Source organism: Labeo rohita, chromosome 2 (assembly GCF_022985175.1).
Source record: "Labeo rohita strain BAU-BD-2019 chromosome 2, IGBB_LRoh.1.0, whole genome shotgun sequence".
NCBI classification, from domain to species: domain Eukaryota; kingdom Metazoa; phylum Chordata; class Actinopteri; order Cypriniformes; family Cyprinidae; genus Labeo; species Labeo rohita.
This window is the reverse complement of record NC_066870.1, coordinates 16,544,169-16,567,218: the sequence shown is the minus strand read 5'-3', so window position 1 is coordinate 16,567,218 and position 23,050 is coordinate 16,544,169. Positions and strand designations below refer to the sequence as shown.

The 23,050-nt window shown below is 36.9% G+C and overlaps 1 protein-coding gene across 1 annotated transcript in view; it reads left to right on the top strand.

Moving 5' to 3' along the window:
- The window catches only part of tgfbr1a (transforming growth factor, beta receptor 1 a), a 50,011-nt gene that overhangs the window by 21,937 nt on the left and 5,024 nt on the right, over positions 1 to 23,050 (top strand). Inside the window, exons 2-8 of the mRNA XM_051130885.1 lie at positions 198 to 431; positions 3,923 to 4,162; positions 4,792 to 5,022; positions 6,456 to 6,623; positions 6,897 to 7,053; positions 16,886 to 17,010; positions 18,400 to 18,530. Of these exons, the coding sequence (XP_050986842.1) occupies positions 198 to 431; positions 3,923 to 4,162; positions 4,792 to 5,022; positions 6,456 to 6,623; positions 6,897 to 7,053; positions 16,886 to 17,010; positions 18,400 to 18,530 (1,286 nt within the window). The remainder of the gene's footprint in view (positions 1 to 197; positions 432 to 3,922; positions 4,163 to 4,791; positions 5,023 to 6,455; positions 6,624 to 6,896; positions 7,054 to 16,885; positions 17,011 to 18,399; positions 18,531 to 23,050) is intronic.

Below are 23,050 nucleotides of genomic sequence, written 5' to 3'. Positions count from 1 at the left end.
AAAAATATGTTTTTCTTTTCAAAATCAGTGGCGGTATACATTTTAGTCTTTTAATTCTTTATGATGAAAGTAAAAAGTTCATGTTCTCTGTGTTTTTACCTTGAATGGGTGAATCTGCTTAGGGCACTGTACAATTTACCAAGCTGACTATCTAAATGTGTCCTAACCTAGAGTCTCTTCTCTCTTTTCTGAATCAGGATTGCTGTGTTATTGTGAGCGATGTGTCAATCGGACCTGCAACACGACTGGCCTGTGTTTTGCAGTCATCACCAAGTCTGCCGGACAGATTGTGATACAGGAGCGTCAGTGCATTCAGCAGGATGATCTTTATCCACGGGACAGGCCTTTCCAGTGCGCCCCCTCCAACAACGGCAAGCATCCGTATTGCTGCAACACACTCATGTGCAACGAGAGCCCAAAAGTCAGCCCAGGTGAGAAAATAATATTGCTTTGTCAAGATTGTGAGTCTATAACTTCATAAAAGTTTGTCACAGTAAAAAAAAATTCATACTTGGATTATATAGTGTGGTGCAATCTTAGTGCTTTTTTTAATAGTGTCTCTTTGAATGTACATTGCTTGATTTAACTTTTTGTGGTGACCTTGAGCCCACAGACTCAAGATTCATTGTGTCAGTACATTTCCATGACACTTTCGTGTATGAAAGATACAAACCTTGAAGTGGCACTGGCTCTTGCGTCACAGATAGAAAGGTTTAGTAATGAATATATAGCTCTCATGCTCTCCACACAATGATGCTAAAGACATAAGTGCTTGGCTCTTTCAAGCCAGCTCTGTTGCTTAATTTTTTAATTCGTTTAAGCCATATGTTTCCATTAAAAGAAATTGTGATTTGAATTTTTGATTTAACGTGTAATAATTCTCCTGGAGGTCCCTCGATACTCAACACTTTCACGTTGTAGATGGTTTTGAATAGGGCTGCACAACTGTGAGAAAAATTGCAATGGCTATTTACCTTGCTATGATAGTTCTGAGAAGCTTTTTTTATATTATAGTTCACAATATGTCACAATATTTATTTATTTTTTATTAAATATCGATCTTTTCCATCCATCTTTTCACAATTGAGGACAACTAAGGGACTCATATGCAACTATTACAGAAGGTTCAAATGCTCACTGATGCTCCAGAAGGAAACACAATGCATTAAGAGCAGGGGGTGAAAACTTTTGGAATTTGAAGATCAGGGTGAATTTAACTTTTTTTGTCTTCTGGGAAACATGTAAGTATCTTTTGTAGCTTCTGAAGGGCAGTACTAAATCAAAAAAAAAGGATATTTAGGCAAAACAAGAAAGATGTAGGGTACAACGAGGCTAAAGGCACCCCCTAAGAAAAAAATGTGCTTTTCACTGTGCCCGAAGAATATGATTGCAGAAAAATGCATGCATTTGTATTGCACATTTATGGAGCAACATATTTTGTATGAAAATAAATCATACAAGTTGTTTATTTTTTTTTAACAAAAAAATCTCATAAATGTATGAGGTGGCAAGGGGGGCCTTTTACCCCACACACGGCGTAAAAGGCCCACCAGCATGGGGTAAAAGGCACACAGTATTGATATAAATACTTTAAAATAAAGTTGTTGTTTTTTTTTTTTTTATAATGCTTAAGTTAATACTTTTTCAAAACAATCACTTTAGCAAAGTCTGTACTATTTTCTGCTTATTTTGATAAATAAAATAATTATTTTTTGTTCAGTAAATATACTGTCATTAAAATATGTTAATATTAAACATATATTTTAAAATACAAAAAAACAAAATCATTTCAAAATGTAAAGATCCCATAATAATTTAAATTAGATTTACAGTAGTAACAACAAATTATATTTTATTGTATGATATGATTAATAGCATGTTTTTAAATATGATGGTTTTATTCTAAACATGGTGATTATTTATAAGATGGACACCCAACATAATGTATGATATTTACCATCTGAATCCAACGATGTCATGTCAACAAATGGAAAAGTCAGCCTTCTATTAAATATCATGTTAATATATTGCCTTTTAGCCCCAACAGCAGGGGTGCTTTTTACCCCAAATACCATTATTTTACATATTCTTTTATTATTTAAATTTTTATTATTATTAATTTAATTATCTTAAAACTGAAAATTAAGAAAGCATTTGTCTCAAGATATATTTAATAATTTTAGCGATTCTCATTTGCTACTGAAATCTACAACATTTTTAAAAACATCAAATATTAGATTAAGTGAGCACAGAATTGACTTTGCTCTGCTGCCCGCGATCGCGTTAAGGATCACCAATATCGCAGGTGTATGTTGAAAAGCGGATGTTTTATAACATGCTACGCCACGTTTTTCTGCCATCTAGTGGTTAAGAGGAAAATAATATGCCCCGTCGTACCCTACACATCTTCATTCTGTTCAAAAGTTTTCACCCTCGGCTCTTAATGAGTCACATTTCCTTCTGGAGCATCAATGAGCATTTGAACCTTCTGTAATAGTTGCATGTGAGTCCCTCAGTTGTCCTCAGTGTGAAAAGATGGATCTTAAAATCATACAGTTATTCTGCACAGGGTTCAAATACACAAAAATGCTGAAAAACCAAAGAATTTGTTAGATCTAAAGGATTTTTCTACAGAACAGAAAACTGTTTTCTGAAGAACAGAAAACAGCTTAACTGTTCAGGACTAACAAGGCACTCTAAACGAATCACTAAACACAAACAAACAAAACAGCTAGTGTATGTAATCAAGTGTATGTAAACTTTTGAACAGGCTCTTGTGGACTATCTTTTATGTGAAATATCTTATTCAGGTCAGTACTAAATAAAAAATAACATGCATTTTGTATGATCCCTCTTATTTTGGTAAAATTATTAACATTTTGTAGATTCTGCAAGGTGTATGTAAACTTTTGACCTCAACTGTATGTATAAATTAACTTCAATGTAAGCATTGAACTTTATTTTAGTTGAGTGTTTGTTAACTTTTATTTTTCTTTAGACAAGGAGCTCCAAACTGCCACAAGTACGCCTCACTCACAAGTGTACCAGCAAAATTGCTGCAGACTGGATGTTTTAGACCACATATCAAAAAAAGTCTTGATGGGAAAAGAGTAATGTACTTCACCAAATGTGTTTATGTCACAGATCAAAACAGTCAGTCGGTATAAATTGATTCAGCCACTTTTCTCCACGGGAGCTCAAAAATACTCACGACAGAATTAACAAAGGACAAATAACATGCAGGAATAGCCCTCAACACAGTTTTACTTGCTTTGACCTTTTAAATTTTAATATCAAATCATCTCAAGAGTTTAACTACAATGTCTTGGTGTTTGTTCAAATTGAAATGCAGAGAAATAGCATTGTCAACGATCAATAGACAGAAAAAGGGCTGGAAACGGATGTTTAGATAGCGGCTTTCTTAAAACGTTTACTCCTCCACAGTTCATAGTCAAAGAAGTATCAATAATCTGTGGTGCTTATTAAATTTTAGCAAGGTCGATTTTTTTTTTCTCTTCTTTTGGTATATTGGCTTGAAAATGGTTTTAGTGTGACCAGTGCTCTATTGTGAATAATAACCTTTTTTACAGGGTAGTTCTTTCATTGTTTGAGTGTGTTTGCAGCAGTAGTTCTCAAAATGCTTGACTGTAAAGCTTCTCTTTTGTCTGATACAATATTTGAATGCCTTCCTATCTAGGTTGATATGTGGTACTTTTATTAAAAACTAAAATATGTCGATGTTGTACATCTTTTTCTTTCTTTCTTTCTTTCTTTCTTTTCTAAGTCTTAAAGAATTTTAACATAATATACCTGTCGGGGCCTTCCTGGAGGTTTGCTGAGGCCCCCTAGTGGGCTCTGACCCCCTGAATGGGACCCACGAGTTTACAGCCTAAGGCAGGTTTTTTGCTTCTTCCTCTTTTAGAGTTGCCTGATACTGAACCTCAGTCTCTGAGTCCCGTAGCCTTGGCCGCAGTGATTGCCATCCCCATCTGCGTGCTGAGCTTCGTGCTGGTGCTGCTCTTCTACATGTGCCATAATCGCTCTATCATCCACCATCGTGTGCCAAGTGAGGAAGACCCTACTATGGACCACCCGTTCCTCGCTGACGGTACCACGCTGAAGGACCTTATCTATGACATGACCACTTCTGGATCAGGCTCAGGTATTTTGCTTTCCCTTCTCTGCTTTCTAAGAATCCAGCTGTGCTATTTTTATGTGACCTACTATGCAAAGATTCTCATCAAATTATCAAATTCCATTTTATTTTCATGTATTTGCAGGTTGTTTTGCTTGTAGTACCCATCATAAACCCCAAAGTATGCTCGAGCCAATTTCTTTTTCCATAAATTTGTTTTCAAAGCCCCTTGGGAACAATTGAGGATGTGTAAATTGGCAGTTTAATGCTTTCCGTGTGTTATGAGCCTCATGCCAAGCTGGAATCACTGCAGGCTTTATCTTCAGGCCGGGATTTTAGTCCAAAAGCTGTCATGACTGCATTTTGTCCAAGCCAAGAAACACTGTATATTTGGCAGTGCCTCAGATGGAATATTTGTTGTTCAGCCTCTGGATGACTGTCATGATCTCATATCATACACTGTGCACTGTGTACATCAAGGGTTTAAGGTTTAGCCTGTTTCAATGGCTCTGTTATCCCCTGCTGGCAGATGCCGTAATTACACCATTATGTGGCAAAGGAGCATCTTTCTCCTTTAACAAGTAGACATTGCTGTGAAGTATGATTTGTAAGCTTGAAATGGACATTCCCTGACTGCTGTTTCTTGTCTTCTATAGGTTTGCCGCTACTAGTGCAGAGGACCATTGCCAGGACCATCATCCTCCAGGAGAGCATAGGGAAGGGCCGTTTTGGAGAGGTGTGGAGGGGCCGCTGGCGTGGAGAAGAGGTGGCTGTGAAGATCTTCTCCTCCAGAGAGGAGCGCTCTTGGTTCCGTGAAGCGGAGATCTACCAGACTGTCATGCTTCGGCATGAGAACATCCTGGGCTTTATTGCTGCAGACAACAAAGGTCAGATAACAGTGAAAGCAATTCGCTTCCATTAAGTTTTATTGAACCTAATTTGCTTTCCAGTGTACCTGTGTTTATGTGGGTAGTGTGTCACATTTCACATCAGCTTTCCTGGCCTGGAAAAGTTGTGGAAATAATAAAGTCCAAAAATCATGGACAAATTTCTATACAATTCTCTAGAAAAAAATTGTTGAAACATTTTGCAGTATTGAGCTCAATAAACTCACTCAAAAAAGCATTCAGCAAATTCCCCAAAAATATTTTCCTGTCTGCGCCGATAGCCTTGTTGGCAGCGCTCCAGGCGTCCAGTGTTCGAATCCCAACACAAGGACCTTTCCCGATCACACCCCCCACCCCCCTCACCCACTTCACTTCCTGTCAATTCAGATCTGTCCTGTCGCAATAAAGGCAAAACATACCAAAAAATAGATTAAAAAATGCCGGATGTTGATATTTACAGTTGAGGTCAAAAGTTTACACCCTGCAGAATCCGCAAAATGTTAAAGGAGAAGTCCACTTCCAGAACAACAATTTACAAATAATGTACTCACCCCCTTGTCATCCACGATGTTTGTGTGTTTCTTTCTTCAGTCGTAAAGATTTTTTTTTTTGAGGAAAACATTTCAACATTTTTCTCCATATAATGGACTGATATGGTGCCCCGATTTTGAACTTTCAAAATGCAGTTTAAATGCGGCTTCAAACGATCCCAAATGTGGTTTTAAATAATAATTTTTAAAAATGTATTATTATTTTCTCTTGCAGACTATATGTAAACACTTTAATGTGAAATATCTTAATCAGGTCAGTACTAAATAAAAAATAACATGCATTTTGTATGATCCCTCTTACTTTGGTAATATAATTTTTAACTTTGCGGATTGTGCAAGGTGTATGTAAACTTTTGACCTCAGCTGAAGAAGTTGAAAAGATCAAAATTCCCTTGATCTTTTGACATACAAGAGGTCATTGTGCTACAAAAATCTCCTATAAATTTCAAAACTTGTGGGAAAACAGTCTTTGTATTGCCTTACTTCTGATCCCAACATTAGGAAAGAGTGAAGTTCAAGACCACGCCAGTAATAACTTGGGCTTTTGTCCACTCATTTTACCTCAGATTCGTGTACAAACCACAATTCAATGCTGGATTTTCAGAAAGATTGAAACTACAAGTGGTCACTATTGTTTTGTCAGTTATTATATATCATTTGACATGTCCGTAATAGTATTTATGTGATCATGTTTTGATGTAAAAATATTTTGATGTAAAAATCTTGATAATATTATAAGTGGACCTTCGAGAACAGTACAAAATAATAAAAGAAGGGAGTTCATGGCTTCTTCAAAGCACAGCCACGATTCAGAATATGCTTACACTCTATTATCCTTCAAAGCGCAGAGCATTCAGTGGTTTCTCTCTCTATGCATCTCAGATAACGGCACGTGGACTCAGCTGTGGCTGGTTTCTGATTACCATGAGCACGGCTCGCTCTTTGACTACCTGAACAGGTACACGGTCACAGTAGAGGGCATGATCAAGCTGTCTCTCTCTACCGCCAGCGGTCTGGCTCATCTGCATATGGAGATTGTGGGCACTCAGGGTGAGTCACAACAACGCAAATCACTTTTCTTTTATCCTTCCTGAAACACAGTCACATTTACGTGAATTGCGTGAGATCTTCATAGAAATATGCAGTGTAGCTCACTAAATTGTGATGTTTTATATGCGGTTAAGTAGATGAATAGAAAACTAAATGTATTGCTGTTAAAGAAAAAAAGACTCAAGACAAAAGAGACAGTCAAGACAAAAGAGACAGCCTTCAGTTGATTTGAAGTCGTGTTTCATGCTGTACTGCTTCATGTCCAATCTTCAGGTAAGCCTGCAATTGCACATCGTGATCTGAAATCCAAAAATATCTTAGTGAAGAAGAATGGTACCTGTTGCATCGCTGACCTTGGATTGGCCGTGCGCCACGACTCAGCCACAGACACAATTGATATTGCACCCAACCACAGAGTGGGCACTAAAAGGTCAGTAATTTATCACTCGGCAGCATTCACAACAACGTATGTCTAAATCAATTCGACAGACACACGCTTTCCTGCATTTGTATTCCGATGCACAGCGATACGACTCAGAACTAGACTGTTTGCTTGGGCTGAGGGCTTTGTGTGCCTGTGAATATTATTGTTGTGAAACACCCGATGATTCTAGCTTGTGTGAGACATGAAAGAGGCTATGGGAGTCAGACACTAATGTAAGATAGCACTTAGCGGCTGTTTGTCACAATTTAGTGACACCTTTCCTGTCTACTCTGTATTGTTCTGCAAAGTAGAGGGTAAAAAAGCCCAGAAATAAAAAAGAAGTGAAATAACAAGCACCTTTTGGCCCTTTTACCCGCGCACAGCCAAACAGAAGCTGTTGTAGACAGGTCAGTAACATGATGTTGTACATCAGCACTGTTTTGGTTTAAAATGATCTGATGGTAAACAGAGAAGTGAAATCAGATTAAAGGGTTAGAATAGAAATTGTGCTTCAGTAATTTTGCGTTAAGGATTTTTGCATTTATCAAATGCTTTTATATGTGTGTGTTAAAAAAAAAAAGCTTTGAAAAAAAACAAATTGAAATGAAGTTTTTACATTTTTTCACAAATACCATGAATTACTAATAAAACTCATATATTATTACTCAAGTTTTTAAGGAGCCACACAACATGATATTTTACAACCTGAGCTAACCTTGCCTTGCCATAATGACAGTCAAATTTTTGAATATTTTAAGAGGCTTATTGAGAAACAGTCATGAGACAGTATGATATCATTTTTTATTTTATATATTTTATGTAGTTTTCTTCCAAGAAATTCTTTCTTTTATCATATCATCATATCAATGTGTAAACGAGTAATAAACTGCACTGTCAAATGAATAGAGCAAAAATAGATTAAAGATATTATTTGTATATAAAGAAAATAAAAAGATAAAAAGATAATAATCTTAAATCTTAAATTAAAAAGTAATAATTATTTTATTAATATTACTGTATGCCATACTACTTAAATAAGATTTTCTTTTCCAAGAATTCCTGGCTGATTAAAAATATGGACTTATATCATTTGTTTTTTTGGAGTCTCCAAGTGTACTTTTTTGGAAAAATATCAAAATGTATCTAGAAAAAAGCTTACAGAAAAATGTTGTGAGAAATGTTTACTTTTTGTGTGTTTACTTTGCTGGATATAACAAATGATGGCAAAATGAACATGTTAAACAAAATAATTGTTGTATGTGTATTTTCATGATATGTATGCGATTAATCACACAAAAAGGGTGTGATTAATCGTATTAAAAAATGTTATCTATTAAAAGCCATATATATATATATATATACACACATACAGTCGAGGTCAAAAGTTTACATACACCTTGCAGAGTGTATGTAAACGCTCACTGAAGCTTCAGAAGGAAGCGCGATGCATTAAGAACCGGGGGTGAAAACTTTTGGAATTTGAAGATCAGGGTAAATTGAAATGATTTTGTCTTCTGGGAAGCATGTAAGTATCTTCTGTAGATTCTGAAGAGCAGTACTAAATGAAAAAAATATGAAATTTAGGCAAAATAAGAAAAAATTACACCTCTTCATTCTGTTCAAAAGTTTACACCCTTGGCTCTTAATGCATAGTTTTTCCTTCTGAAGCATCAGTGAGCGTTTGAATCTTCTGTAGTAGTTGCATATGAGTCCCTCAGTTGTCCTCAGTGTGAAAAGTTGGCTCTCAAAATCATACAGTCATTGTTAGAAAGGGTTCAGGCACACAAAAATGCTGAAAAACCAAAGAATTTGTTGGATCTAAATGATTTTTCTGAAGAACAGCAGTCAGTTTAACTGTTCAGGACAGACAAGGGACTTATGAACAACTATCACTAAACAAAAAAAAAAAAAAAACAGCTGTGGATCATTCAGATAACAACACAGTATTAAGAATCAAGTGTATGTAAACTTTTAAACAGGGTCATTTTTATAAATTCAATTATTATTTTCTCTTGTGGACTATATGTAAACATCTTCTATGTGAAATATCTTATTCAGGTATAAAAATAACACACATTTTTGTATGACCCCTTTTGTTTTGGTAAAATAATTAACATTTTGCAGATTCTGCAAGGTGTATGTACACTTTTGACCTCAACTGTGTGTGTATATATGAAGAGTTCAAGTGCAAAAGCCTCTAAAAGCCATCTTGGTCAAAAATGAGATAACGATACTGAGTGAATGCTCTCCACACATAGTATATGTTCATCAAGTACTTTCACTTCAAATGTGTTAAATAGCAGCCTCAATCCATTCAGAAGTACCAGTACTTACTTAGAAACCTATACATAGTAGCCAGAAAGAAATGCTAATTTAAAAGAAAATCATACTTACAGACATACTTAGAGGCTTTGCATCTGAACTCTTCATATATAAATATATATATATATATATATGTGTATGTATATATATATATATATTGGAATAGAATTCAGTACGTCATTGGTTTCTGCTAAACTTTTAAGCAGGCTTTTTTTCTGCTTTAAAAAAAAGCAGAAAAAGAGACTTGCACCTTACTTCTCAGGCTCCCTCAATATACCTGAGATCTTGAGTTGACCAGAGATGGCAAAAGTACACACATCCTTCACTCAAGTAGAGATTCCTTCTTTTTTTTCCCTCTGTCTCTATGTTTTTTTTTCCCTCTCTTTCTTTCTGGTTCTATCTTTTTCGTCATGTATGATCTCTCGTCTCGAAGAGAGCAAAATGTTTTTACAACATTGAACCGCCAACAGGTCTGGCAAATAAAAACAGTATGGTTGCGAGAAGAAAATCTGCAGAAGCATTGACTTCAGCATTACTACCCATGAACTTCACATAGTAGAGTCGACAATTAAGGCGAGACCACAACTAGGTCATGCACTAATGATCTAGAAGGGGCCTGCCAATGACCTATGAAATGAGGAAATGGGTTCATAGTATATTCCACCATCTGTCTAAACTATCAATTTGAAACCAACAGTCCCCCAATACCTTCCATTCCTCCCACTTTTTCTCTCCCTGTCTCACTTCTTCTTTTTCATCTTTCTTTTTATTCAACACTGTTCACTTTTCAGTTCCTCTAAAATTATTTGCTTATTTTTATTTATTTATTTATTTAGTTTGGTCTGTTTGCTACATCATCTTGATTTATTTATTTATTTATTTATTTATTTATTTATTTATTTATTATTATTATTATCTTCTGGATGACAGGGTAATTGACAACAGTATCAAAGGAATGAATGAATAAATCAATTTAAGGAGTAAATGAATAAGTTAATAAATATAATAAACTTGAATAACTAAATAGCGGTTGAACTTTATATACATTTGTAATGACAGAACTTAGCATGTTTAATGTAGCAAGTGCTAAATAAGTTATATTTATAAAATTTCGGTACAAATTGGATTACAATAATATATTAATAATGTCATTGCTATTACTTATTTAATTATTTAAAGAAAAAAAATATATATAAACTACCTTTTTCTGATCTATCTCTATATTATTATTATTTTTATTTATTTTTTTCTCTTCCTCAATCTCTTATTCAGTTTAATTATTAGTACCAATAACCCTACTGCCTCCAATAACCTATTCGCTTCAAATAAGATATTAAGGTGTTTCATTGTTATCATTTTATAATAGAATTGCACATTAATATTATTACTATTATTCTTATTATTATTTTATTTATTTTATTTTTTTCCTCTATATATCAGCTGTGGAAACATTGTATATTCATATATTTATCTTTGCTTTTGAAGTAATCCTTTTTTGTGGTTGGTGTTACTGTTGTTCTGTTTGTTTGTTGATTTTTCTGTAACGTATGTGTGTCAACTGTCATTTCTCCATTTGTCACAATTTCATAAAAAAAAAAAAAACTCTTGTAAAAGTAGAAGTACTGACTACACTTTTTTACTTAAGTTAAAGTAAAGAAGTACAGGCTCAGACATGTACTTAAGTAAAAAAGTACCCATTACTACTACCTGTTTTAGTGTCATGCTGGTAACTGGACCTCACATCATGTTGACACATTAATACAAAATAACTTACATTTAAAATTTGTTAGCTAATGAATGTATCAAGGCTAAACAACCACCATGTAAAACAGGGCCGGACTGGGACAAAATTTCCATCCCATACACCCACAACAAATTCTGAAACCATGGACAACCCCCCTTTTTTTGTATGGCCATCACACTTAAATAAATATTTAAAACCTTAGGTTTTAAATAAGAAATAAGAATAAGAAAAAGGCTCTCTCTTGAACTGCACCTTCACTTACATTTTGCTTTTCAGTCTCTTCATTTTCCATGATATCTCTCTGCATCTCACTTTGTGTGTGTTTGCTTTTTTCACTAATTTTCTTAGCTGTCACTTTTCCCATCAGCCATTTACTGTTATGAACAGAACTGTCTCCACCTTGTTGGAAAACAACCACCTTATTATATTCTATTTGCAGTAATAATTTTATTTCAATTTAAAGTTTAATTTAAAGTACTACAATATGACCATATCTTAAAATGGCTTAAATACTATATATTCAAGAAAAATATATTTTCTAAATTGCCTAAATGTCAAAATTAGTACAAAAATGATTACATCATGACAATATCTTTACAGAAAAATCCTAAAACTGAACATGTTATTTGCGTTATCATGAGTCATATTTTTCTCTTACCAGAATTAACCATAGTTTATTACAGTAAAAGTATAGTAACCATGTTTTTTTGTTTGTTTGATTGTTTGTTTGTTTTTTGGCGGATGATTACAATCTGTTTTAATTTAACTACAACCATAGTTTTACTACACATCTCATGGTTAGTTTATGGTTAGTGTAGCAAAACCATGGTTCCCCTTCAGTCGTTTCACTACGATGTTACATATGGGAACTCGTTTGAGAGTTCAATCATCTCTGAGCCTTATTCAAAAGGCCAATGAACATTGGCGAGTGGTATTTGCATGCCGAGCCACTCCCCCGTACATACGGGTATATAAGATGGCGGCATGCAACCACTCATTCAGATTTTCGCTTCGGAGCCTCGTCTACGAGCCTGGAAAGAAGAAAAAAAAACGGGCTGCCGTTCTAACGGCAAAAAGAGAGCCTTTGCAAACCAGCGAGCCCCCGTTTGAGTGCACAGTTGTGCCGCGGTTCTCCCTGGGCAAACCGGGATCTAAAAGAGCAAGTTTCTCACGGCTGTCGAGGGCATTTTCCCTGTATGTCTCTGTATGCGCTTCTGGATGTGGTAGTTTCCTCGCCTCGCTGGACGGACATGATCACTGCCTCACGTGCCTGGGCCGCGAGCACGCTGAGGCGGCGTTCACAGATGGTTCATGCGTTCATTGCAAACGCATGACCATGGCCGCGTTAAAGTCCCGCCGCTTGTTCGCGAGTAGGCTCCCCTCGTTGCCTTCCCGCGGCAAGTCGTTGAGCCGTCAAGGTTTTTCGGCTGCCGCGGCGAGGCACTTGGGGGATGTACAGGTGACCATGCAGAATGCTCCGCCGGCCAGCAAAGCCCCGCTGACTTCTGCACCACCGTGCGGTCCCATCGAGTGTCCAAAGCAGTTCGCTTCCCTGCACGCCGGGCCGAGTGTCTCCTTTGGTGCTCCACAGGAGGTTGAGATGTCGGAGAATGAAGTGGACGTCTCGGCAGGTCGGCGCCCCTCTGCGGTCGCCACCCCGTCTGAGGCGGACGCCGAACTTTCAGCTATGCTCCTCCGAGCCGCCAAGGAGATCGGTCTGGAGGCCGATCCTTCAAGGCTGGATGATTGGTTTCTGGGGAGGTCACCCGCGGCACCGCCGCACTCCCCCCCCCAGTACCTTTCTTCCCGGAGGTGCACGAGGAGCTGGTGAGGACGTGGCGGGCCCCATATTCGTCTCGCCCACGCCCCAGCTCCTGCCACCTGGCGGAATCAGCCCCATCTCCCCTCCAGGGCGTGTGAGCTTTTGTCCGCTCTCGAGGGCAGGGCTTACCACGCCGCTGGACAGGCTGTCACTACCCTGCACGCCATGGCGACCCTGCAGGTCTACCAAGCCCAGGCGTTAAAACATCTGCACGAGGGTGGCCCTGACCAAGGGGCTATGCAGGAACTCCGTGCCGCCACCGACTTCTCCCTCCGGGCGACGAAGGTGACGGCACATTCCCTTGGCCAGGTGATGTCCACAGTTGTGGTCCAGGAGCGACACCTATGGCTGACCCTGGCTCAGATGGCAGACGTCGACAAAGCTCGCTTTCTCGACGCCCCCATCTCCAGGGCGGCCTATTTGGCGACACCGTCGAGGGCTTTGCCCAGCAGAGTGGTCCAGAAGCAGACGGAGGCGATAAAGCATGTCCTCCCCCCGTCGAGACAGTGCCACCACGTCCACGGGGCCTCAACCTCTGTCTAACGTCTCCATTCCCTCCTTCAGGGAACGAGGGTTACGTACGTAACCTATACGTTCATTTGTGGTTACCATGGTTTAACTATAGTAACCATAGATTTTGGTTTTAATTTTCGTAAGGGTTGTGTTGTTATCTGCCCTAGCTCCTTCTGAACGTATTACAAAATGTTTTGTTAGGGTTAATGTTTTATAACATTTGTTTGCTAAATTACTACTGTAACTTTACAGTAGATAATAATGATGTCCTTTATCCTGAGTGATGATAGTAATTTATTTTAGTTTCATTGTAGTGCTGCTGTAGTTTTGTCTTTGTTTACATAGTTAAGCATTAAACTGCTAGCTACTCTTAGCAGCCTGTTGATGAAACTGACCTGCACTTTAAAGGAGAAATCCACTTCCAGAACAACAATTCACAAATAATTTACTCATCCCCTTGTCATCCAAGATGTTCAAGTCTTTCTGTTTTCAATGTGAAGAAATTATGGCTTCTTAAGGAAAACATTTCAGGATTTTTCTCCATATAATGGACTTCTTTGGTGCCCCGATTTTGAACTTCCAAAATGCAGTTTAAATGCAGCTTCAAAGGGCTCTAAACGATCCCAGCTGAGGAAGAAGGGTATTATCTAGCGAAACGATCTGTTTTTTTTTGGTTTGGAAAATACTTTTTTTAATATTTTTTAAGCACAAAAGCTCATATAGCACAGGCTCTGGGATGCACGTTCACGACGCTACGTACTATTGAATCACGTTGAAAGGTCATGTGGAACTACAAACCCAGTGTTTACAAAGCGAATGTGCAAAGAATAATGAAGTGCATGTAAGTTTGTAAATGCTGTTTACAAACAAAAAGGTACAACGATGTCCTCCTCTCAAGTTGTAGAAGAAAATAAGATGGAGTTTATCGCCATACTCAGTACACAGATGATGAACTTACATGTGATTCATAGTAGTAATGGGGAGTTCGGATCATTTTACCGTCTTGGACTGAATGAACGAATCTTTTTTCGAGTCATTTCGTTCATTTTAGCAAAATATAATTAAAATGTTACGTGTTACTTCCCTAACACATTTACTGCTTACACAAACATTGATCACACTACAAACAAGACAAAACTATAATGCTATAAGGAACAAAAAACATTAATTCATTGTTTACCTGGGTCTTTAGTCTATGAATAGCTCACCTTACCTCTTATCTAACTTATCTAAGTTTTCGGGTTTGAGTCGTTCGTTCATCTTATGGGGCTGTCACGTGATGAACGAACGACTCAAACCCAAAAACTTGTTGAAAAACTCAAAGACTCGAAACAGGTGAACTAATTCCAGTACAGAACCTAATAGGATGTTGCGCATGCGCGACTGAACGAATCACTCATTCTTCCCGAGTCACATTAAAGATTCGTTCAAAATGAAAGAATCGTTCAAGAATGAAGCATTACTAATTCGTAGCATCGTGGACGCGCATCCCAGAGCCTGTGCTACACAAGCTTTTGTGCTTAAAAAGTATACAAATTTTTATTTTTGGAAAAAAATGACAGATCGTTTCGCTAGATAAGACCCTTTTTCCTCAGCTGGGATCATATAGAGCCCTTTGAAGCTGCATTTAAACTGCATTTTTGGAAGTTATTAGGGCACCAGTGAAGTCCAATATATGGAGAAAAATCCTCAAATGCTTTCATCAAAAACCATAATTTCTTTACGACTGAAGACAGAAAGACATGAACATCTTGGATGACAAGGGGGTGAGTACATTTTTTGTAAATTGTTGTTCTGGAAGTGGACTTCTGCTTTAAGTCCTGAACAGGTCAGTAGTTTTGCCTCTATGATTCACACAGGCGCTTCCACTCAATTCTCGAGTCACTCTAAATGATTACTCTGATAGAAACTGTTTTGGCGGAGACACGAAGCGCGCGTGAGCAGAATCACATTGCCAGTCAAGACAAACCGATCCATGATTTATTAGAGATTTGTTATCAAATGGTGAGCCACCAAATGCTGATTAAAACTAAAGTAACGAGCCTGGTTTGAAAATGTAAGAAGTAGAAAGTACAGATATTTGTGTAAAAATGTAAGGAGTAAAAGTAAAAAGTAGTCAGAGAAATAAATGGTGAAGTAAAGTACTGATACCAGAAAATCTACTTAAGTACAGTAATGAAATATTTGTGCTTCGTTACTTTCCATCTCTGGAGTTGACTCAGAGGACATTCAAAGGGTGAGATGTGTAGTGTAAAGGACAGCGTTGTAGGGACGCCATTCCCTCGTTGTCACCACAGGAGTGTGTCACATCGAATCGGGAAGCTCTCAGCAGTGCTCCCATTCTCTTCTATGCCCCCTGGACACTACATGCACACACACTTACCTAGACTGACTGCTGGGTGTGACAGGCTTTGACAGCCACACTCCGACACACATGTATTCCAGTATACAACACCCGCTACCGTGTCCTGCTGTGATGATAACTGAATGTGACTTTTGAATGTCAAAGCGCTCCCTCACAGCCTTCTGTCCCCCTAGGGCTCACTTGAGTGATGTCGCGTTGCTCCGTCTTTATGGTTTTCAAAGGAAAGCCATATTCTAGGCCACTATGCAACCACATGACACCCTCACTAGCTGAACCTTTAAAGTTCTTCCTTGAACACAAGACACCTACCTTAGAAACTGTTGCTATCTGCCATATTATCCGACAAGCTTTTTTTCTTTTTCAATGTAAAGTTTCTGCCAAAAGTTTCCCCAAAAATGAAAATTCTGTCATTAATTACTCACCCTCATGTCGTAGAGCTTTCTGACCCTGCATAGACAGCAACGCAACTGACACGTTCAAGGCCCAGAAAGGTAGTAAGGACATCATTAAAATAGTCCACGTAACATCAGTGGTTCAACTGTAATGTTAGAAAGCTATGAGAATGCTTTTTATGTGTGAAGAAAACAAAAATGACTTTATTCAACAATTTCTTCTCTTTTGTGTCACTCCCCACCGCCATTCATGAGAGTATCACAATGCATCAGGTTTTTTTTTTTTTGCAGAAGCAAATATTATCTTTTGTAATCACTTTCTAGTGAGATGCATTTCTGTATTTATTTGACTGTAATACCTGATTTCCTTGCTTATATTTCCCAGCTTCCACAGTTTTTAATCCTGTTTTCTTGAAGAAAAACTTGCTTGGCAGTGTCACACTTCATTCCAGCTCATGTTAAGAGTAATACTGAAAATTGTTGCATGCATTGTTGAACATTTTTTGCACGCATTTTGCTAAAAGTCACGCTCTTCACAGAAAATGTGTAGTTCATTCCTGTGGGTTGCTCTGTAAAGTTTATCAAAATGAGGAACTGTAACCAAAGGGGTTGAAATGGATGTTTAGGGTGTAAATAATGTTAAGTGGAAGGATTTCTAATGTCATCTGTCATGTTTACAGGTATATGGCCCCTGAGGTGCTGGATGACTCCATTAACATGAAGCACTTTGAGTCTTTTAAAAGAGCAGACATCTATGCCTTGGGTCTGGTGTTCTGGGAAATTGCTCGCAGGTGTTCAATTGGAGGTACGACACTGTGATATAAAAAATGATGCTAATTACTGATTTGTTTTTTTAGTGTCTTATTTGTTTATTTTCTGTCTTTGAGCATTGCATTGTTGAGGTCAAAAGTTTACACACACCTTGCAGAATCTGCAAAATGTTAATTATTTTACCAAAACAAGAAGGATCATACAAAATGCATGTTATTTTTTATTTAGTATTGACCTGAATAAGATATTTCACATAAAAGATGTTTACATATAGTCCACGAGAGAAAATAATAGTTGAATTTTTAAAAATGACGCACAGATTCACTGCTTTTTTTGTGTTGTTGTTGTTGGTTTGTTTAGTGATAGATGTGCATGAGTCCCTTGTTTGTCCTGAACAGTTAAACTGCCTGCTGTTCTTTCAAAAAATCCTTCAGGTCCCACAGATTCTTTGGTTTTTCAGCATTTTTGTGTATTTGAACCTTTTCCAACAATGACTGTATGATTTTGAAATCCATCTTTTCACACTGAGGACAACTGAGGGACTCATATGCAACTATTACGAAGGTTCAAACGGTCACTGATGCTCCAGAAGGAAAAATGGCGCATTAAGAGCAGTGGGGTGAAAACTTTTTGCACTGAAGATCAGGGTAAATTTAACTTATTTTATCTTCTGGGAAACAAGCAAGTATCTTCTGTAGCTTTTGAAGGCTAGTACTAAATGACAAAAATGTGATATTTAGGCAAAATGAGGAAAATGCACACATATTCATTCTGTTCAAAAGTTTTCACCCCTGGCTCTTAATGCATTGTTTTTCCTTTTGAAGCATCATTGAGCATTTGAACCTTCTGTAATAGCTGCATATGAGTCCCTCAGTTGTCCTCACTGTGAAAAGAAGGATCTCAAAATCATACAGTCATTGTTGGAAAGGGTTCAAATACACAAAAATGCTGAAAAACCAAAGAATTTGTGGAACCTGAAGGATTTTTCTGTTCATAAACAACTATCACTGAACAGAAAACCAGCAATGGATCATTCAGGTAACAACACAGTATTATAAATCAACTGTATGTAAACTTTTGAATGGGCTCTTGTGGACTATATGTAAACATCTTTTATGCAAAATATCTTATTCAGGTCAGTACTTAATTAAAAATAACATGCATGTTTTATAATCCCTCTTATTTTGGTAGAATAATTAACATTTTGCAGTTTCTGCAAGGTGTATGTAAACTTTTGTCCTTAACTGTATTATCTGATTAGAATATAATTAATATGTAATAAATTATATTGTATTATAATCAATCCCAGATTCAGGTTTCAGGTTTTTGAAACCTGCTTTGTGTTACTCAGTAGGTACAACAGATAACCTTTTTTGTAACATCGTATGTCAATAAGTTCTTATGAACTGCATTCTCTGCTCAGGCATACACGAGGACTACCAGCTCCCCTACTATGACCTTGTACCGTCTGATCCGTCAATAGAGGACATGAAGCGGGTAGTGTGTGACCAAAAGCTTCGAGCCAACATCCCTAACAGGTGGCAGAGCTGCGAGGTGAGCTTCTTCAGCTTTATTCAGTTTTCTGTGGATCATTTCGTTTGTAGATGATCTATTAGCCCAAAACTGCCCATTTTCATCTTGTTGATCTACATTAAATGCCTCTTCCTCTAATTTCCTCAAGCATTTGTTCTACACTATCAGCATAAGTGGAAGCGCCACTCTTTTTTCACTCTATCTTGAAGCGCTTTTCACTGCTTTGAAAGGGAAGATTTGATTACAGCCAATTTGCAGTCGTAAAAAGCATCTAATCTAACTATACGTCTGCAGAGCTATCACAGCTTGCCAGTGTAAAAGACAGATTTAATAAGAATGCTGCCCTGTATTAAATGGCTGCTCTCTGATTTTTACATTTTGTAAGTGGTTTTTGGGGGAAAGCAGATGCAGAGCTACAAGCTTATTAGATCAAACCTGAAATTATGTTGTATTAAAGAGTTAGTTCACCCAAAAATGAAAATTCTGTCATTAATTACTCACCCTCATGTCATTCCAAACCTGTAAGACCTTCGGAACACAAATTAAGATGTTTTTGATGCAAATCATGATGCTGCATAGACAGCAATACAACTACCACATTCAAGGCCCTTGAGAAGTAGTAAGGACATTGTTAAAATAGTCCAAAAATAGTTTTTCCAGTTAAAGAAAATTTTTGCTAGTTTTAGTTCACAGTACCAACAACACTGCAGTAATGGCATAGAAGTGACCCATTGTGAATGAAAAACACAATAACAGGCTACATTTTTCATATACGAAAAAAGTTATGTTGCACCCAGTGGCCTTGTGTGAAAAAGTAATTACCCCAATGGAGTAAGAAATTGTTTACACCTCTATTAGCAGCAATAACTGGAGTAAAACAAATCCTGTAGAGAGACACACACAGCACCTGGGGAACAGTGTCTTTCACAGTTAATGCACATTTAATAACTCCTTTTTTAAAAAAAAAGCATGTCCCACAGTAGACTGCGTTGTACAACAAGCACTTTACATGCTTTAACTAATTCAGATGTTAAGTTTAGACTTTTAAGGAGGGGTTTAAAGGGGTCATCGGATGCTAAGTTCACTTTTACATGTTGTTTGAACATTAATGTGTTTTGGCAGTGTACGTACAAATCTACCCTATAATGATAAAAATCCATGCAGTGGTTTTTAATTAATCTGTAAAAATAATATCCCCTTTTTCAAATCGAGCCATTCTCAGATGCCTGTCATTGTCGCGTCAAACCCACAGAGGTCGCTCCCACAATAGTTGATTGACATGAGCGTCTTACCTCAGATCAGCTGTAACAGTCCAACCTCTTTTGTTTCGATGCCGGAGCAGGGATGTAAGTTAGACAAGAATATCTCAGATTGAGCGACTGAGGTGTTGTGTTGCTTTATGTAATAATGAATGTAGTGGTCGTCATTTACTCCCGATATCTGAGTCACTGAAGATGCAGTAGATTACGTTTGTTTGTGAAGGGAATGCGCCTCTCGATCTACATATATCTGTCTATGTTCACGCGAATCATTCGTGATCAAGCTTCACCTACAGCAGAAGTGAGTATGAGGGTTTTTTTATGAATCTTTGCAATCGCCTTTCCTAATAAAGTGCTAGTTAGCAAGTTTAAATGCGGCTAAAGTAAACGGGCTCGTCACTCCACAGAGAGAGGGGCGGGGCGAGCAGAGCTCATTTGCATTTAAAGCAAACTCAACCAGAACAGGATGAATTTTGCAGAGCTGATTTTGGCAAGGTAAAAAGGGTGTTGTTTCACACTACCATTGAGAATTTTTAACCAAAGTATATTACTTGTGGAAAATGGGCATCCGATGACCCCTTTAAGCGCTTAAAAAAAGAAAAGGAACAGCATGTGCCACTTAATGTGTTTTTATGATCCTTGGAAGCCAAAATCTGAACTGAAACTAAAATTTGATTCACCTTTAAGACAGGCTAAGTCTGAAATTTTCATATGCACTTTTTTGTATTCGTCAAAATTCATTGCGCACAGAACGTGACAGTGGCTCCGAATTGTCAAAACACCTCTAAAAATGCTTGCTACGGATGTGAAAAACGCAGAAAATTAAATGTGATCTGAATTTTTTCATGACGGATGAAAGTTTTGCTAGGCAGTATGTAATTGTGATTGACACAACGTGAGGTCGTATTTATTTTTTAACTTGGGAAAAGTTGGGACTCGGTGTGCAATGACCTTACTTGCCCTACTGCTAACTTACATTAAATTGTTTTTCAAATACATCACGAAGCTTTAAAGTCGCATGATAGAGACATGATAATTTGGCCAGTCAGCACAGCCATTCAGCAGCCAGTCACTGCTGTAGTATTAACATTAATGCAAGGACATAAAAGACAATAAAACAATCTTTACAATTTTCTTCAAAAGTAGATTGTGGATGTCTTCAAGATTGTTCACAATATGGAATTTCCTGCTTTGATATTTCCATTTCTTCTGGAGTAGCCTTGCTTGGGTTTGCAAGGATGAATGCTGTACCTAGTCACAAAAAAAGTTTTTACTCATTTTGATTGATTTTGGATGTGACGTCTGAGTGTTCTTGTCATCTCTGTTAAACAGAAACAGTGTAATTAAGATTACACCCTGACATTTAGTCCTGATGTGACCCAAAGAACCTGCTCACCTCAGTCTTTCAAAGTGCTGATTCATGTGAATTACTTTCAGAAAGTTCGTCTTTTTCAAAAGCTTATCAAACTTTAAGTTCACCTGCGTTTAAATTTGTTTTGAATGATTTTCTGTATGCACAGATGTGTTTAATAGAAAGAGCTGTCTAGACGTGATGTGTGATGAAAAGGACGAGAGAAGGCCACAGCAGACGCTTCATGCTCTCTGCATTAAAAACCCAACTAAATGCTCAGGGTTTTCAGAAGCGACTAAATGCAATGATTTCTTTCATCTTAACTTTACAAAGTTTTCATTATGTGACCTTAAGTAGTTAAACGAATGCTTATGTTTGGCAAAGTTGTGAATGTATTGTCATAAAATGTATAGTCATAAAACCGACAAGGGAATCCGTGGCTCTTAAATGAAAAGGTTTTGGAGCCAAATGGCTTGAATTGAGAAATTACAGCATTGCTTGATGAAGATGGTTGTTAGTTCATACCTTCTTACTTTTGTTTTTACCTAAAGTGACTGCTGTGTTGAAGGATGTTTTAGTAATATGAATAATTAGTTTTATTAATTTACTTATTATTTAGTAATTTACTTAATATGAATATATATTAATATATATTATTTATATATTAATATATTAATATAGTGCTTTTCTAGTTGTTTTTAGAATAATTTTGTTACAGTCTTACACTCTCACTGTAGTAATTCTGATGGCATTTGTGTATAAATATCACTGTTTTGTGATACACACTACCTGTCAAAACAGTACTAAACACTACTATTAGTACTATTTTTGAACAGTACTATTTTAATGTTTTTAAAGACGTCTCTTCTGCTCACCAAGTCTGCATTTATTTGACCCAATGTACAGCAAAACGGTAAAATTTTGAAATATTTGTACTATTTAAAATAACTTTTCTATTTGAATATATTTTAAAATGTAATACATTTTTAGCATCATTACTCCAGTCTTTAGTGTCACATGACCCTTCAGAAATCATTCTAATACGCTGATTTGCTCTTCAAGAAACATTTATTATTATTATTATCATCGTTAATATTTAAAGGAATTGAGTAACACTTTTATTTAGCAAGGATGCTTTAAATTTATCAAAAGTGATGATAAAGTCATTTACAGTGTTACAAAAGATTTCTATTTTAGATAAATGCTGTTCTTCTGAACTTTCTATTCATCAAAGAAACGTGAGAAAATTCTACTCAGCTGTTTGTAACATAATAATACATTTTTTAGCAGCAAATCGGAATATTAGAATGATTTCTGAAGGATCATGTGACTGGAGTAATGATGCTAAAAATTGATGCTAAAAAATCACAGGAATAAATTACATTGTACAATATATTCAAATAGAAAACAATTATTTTAAATGGTAAAAATCTTTCAAAATTGTACTGTTTTTGCTGTACTTTGAATCAAATAAATGCAGGCTTCGTAAGCAGAAGAGACTTTAAAAAAAACATTAAAAATCTTTTGACTGGTAGTGTATGTCTGTTGAAACATAAGTCAATTTCAACCTCATGTTAACCAATAATTATTTTTTTTGTTAAATATTTGTATGTTTTTAGTGCCATTATTAATTTATTACAACAAAACTATGCTGTTAAAGGGGTAGATCACCCAAAAATGAAAATTACCTCATGATTAACTCACCCTCAAGCCATCCTAGGTGTATATGCCTTTCGTCTTTCAGACCAATACAACTGCAGTTATATAAAAAAAAAAAAAATGTCCTGGCTCTTCCAAGCCTTATAATGGCAGTGGATGGCTGTTGAGATTTTGAAGCTAAATAAAGTGCAACCATCCATCCACCATAAAAAATACTCCACATGGCACCGGGAGGTTAATAAATGCCTTCTGATGTAGGCGTAGCGTAAGCT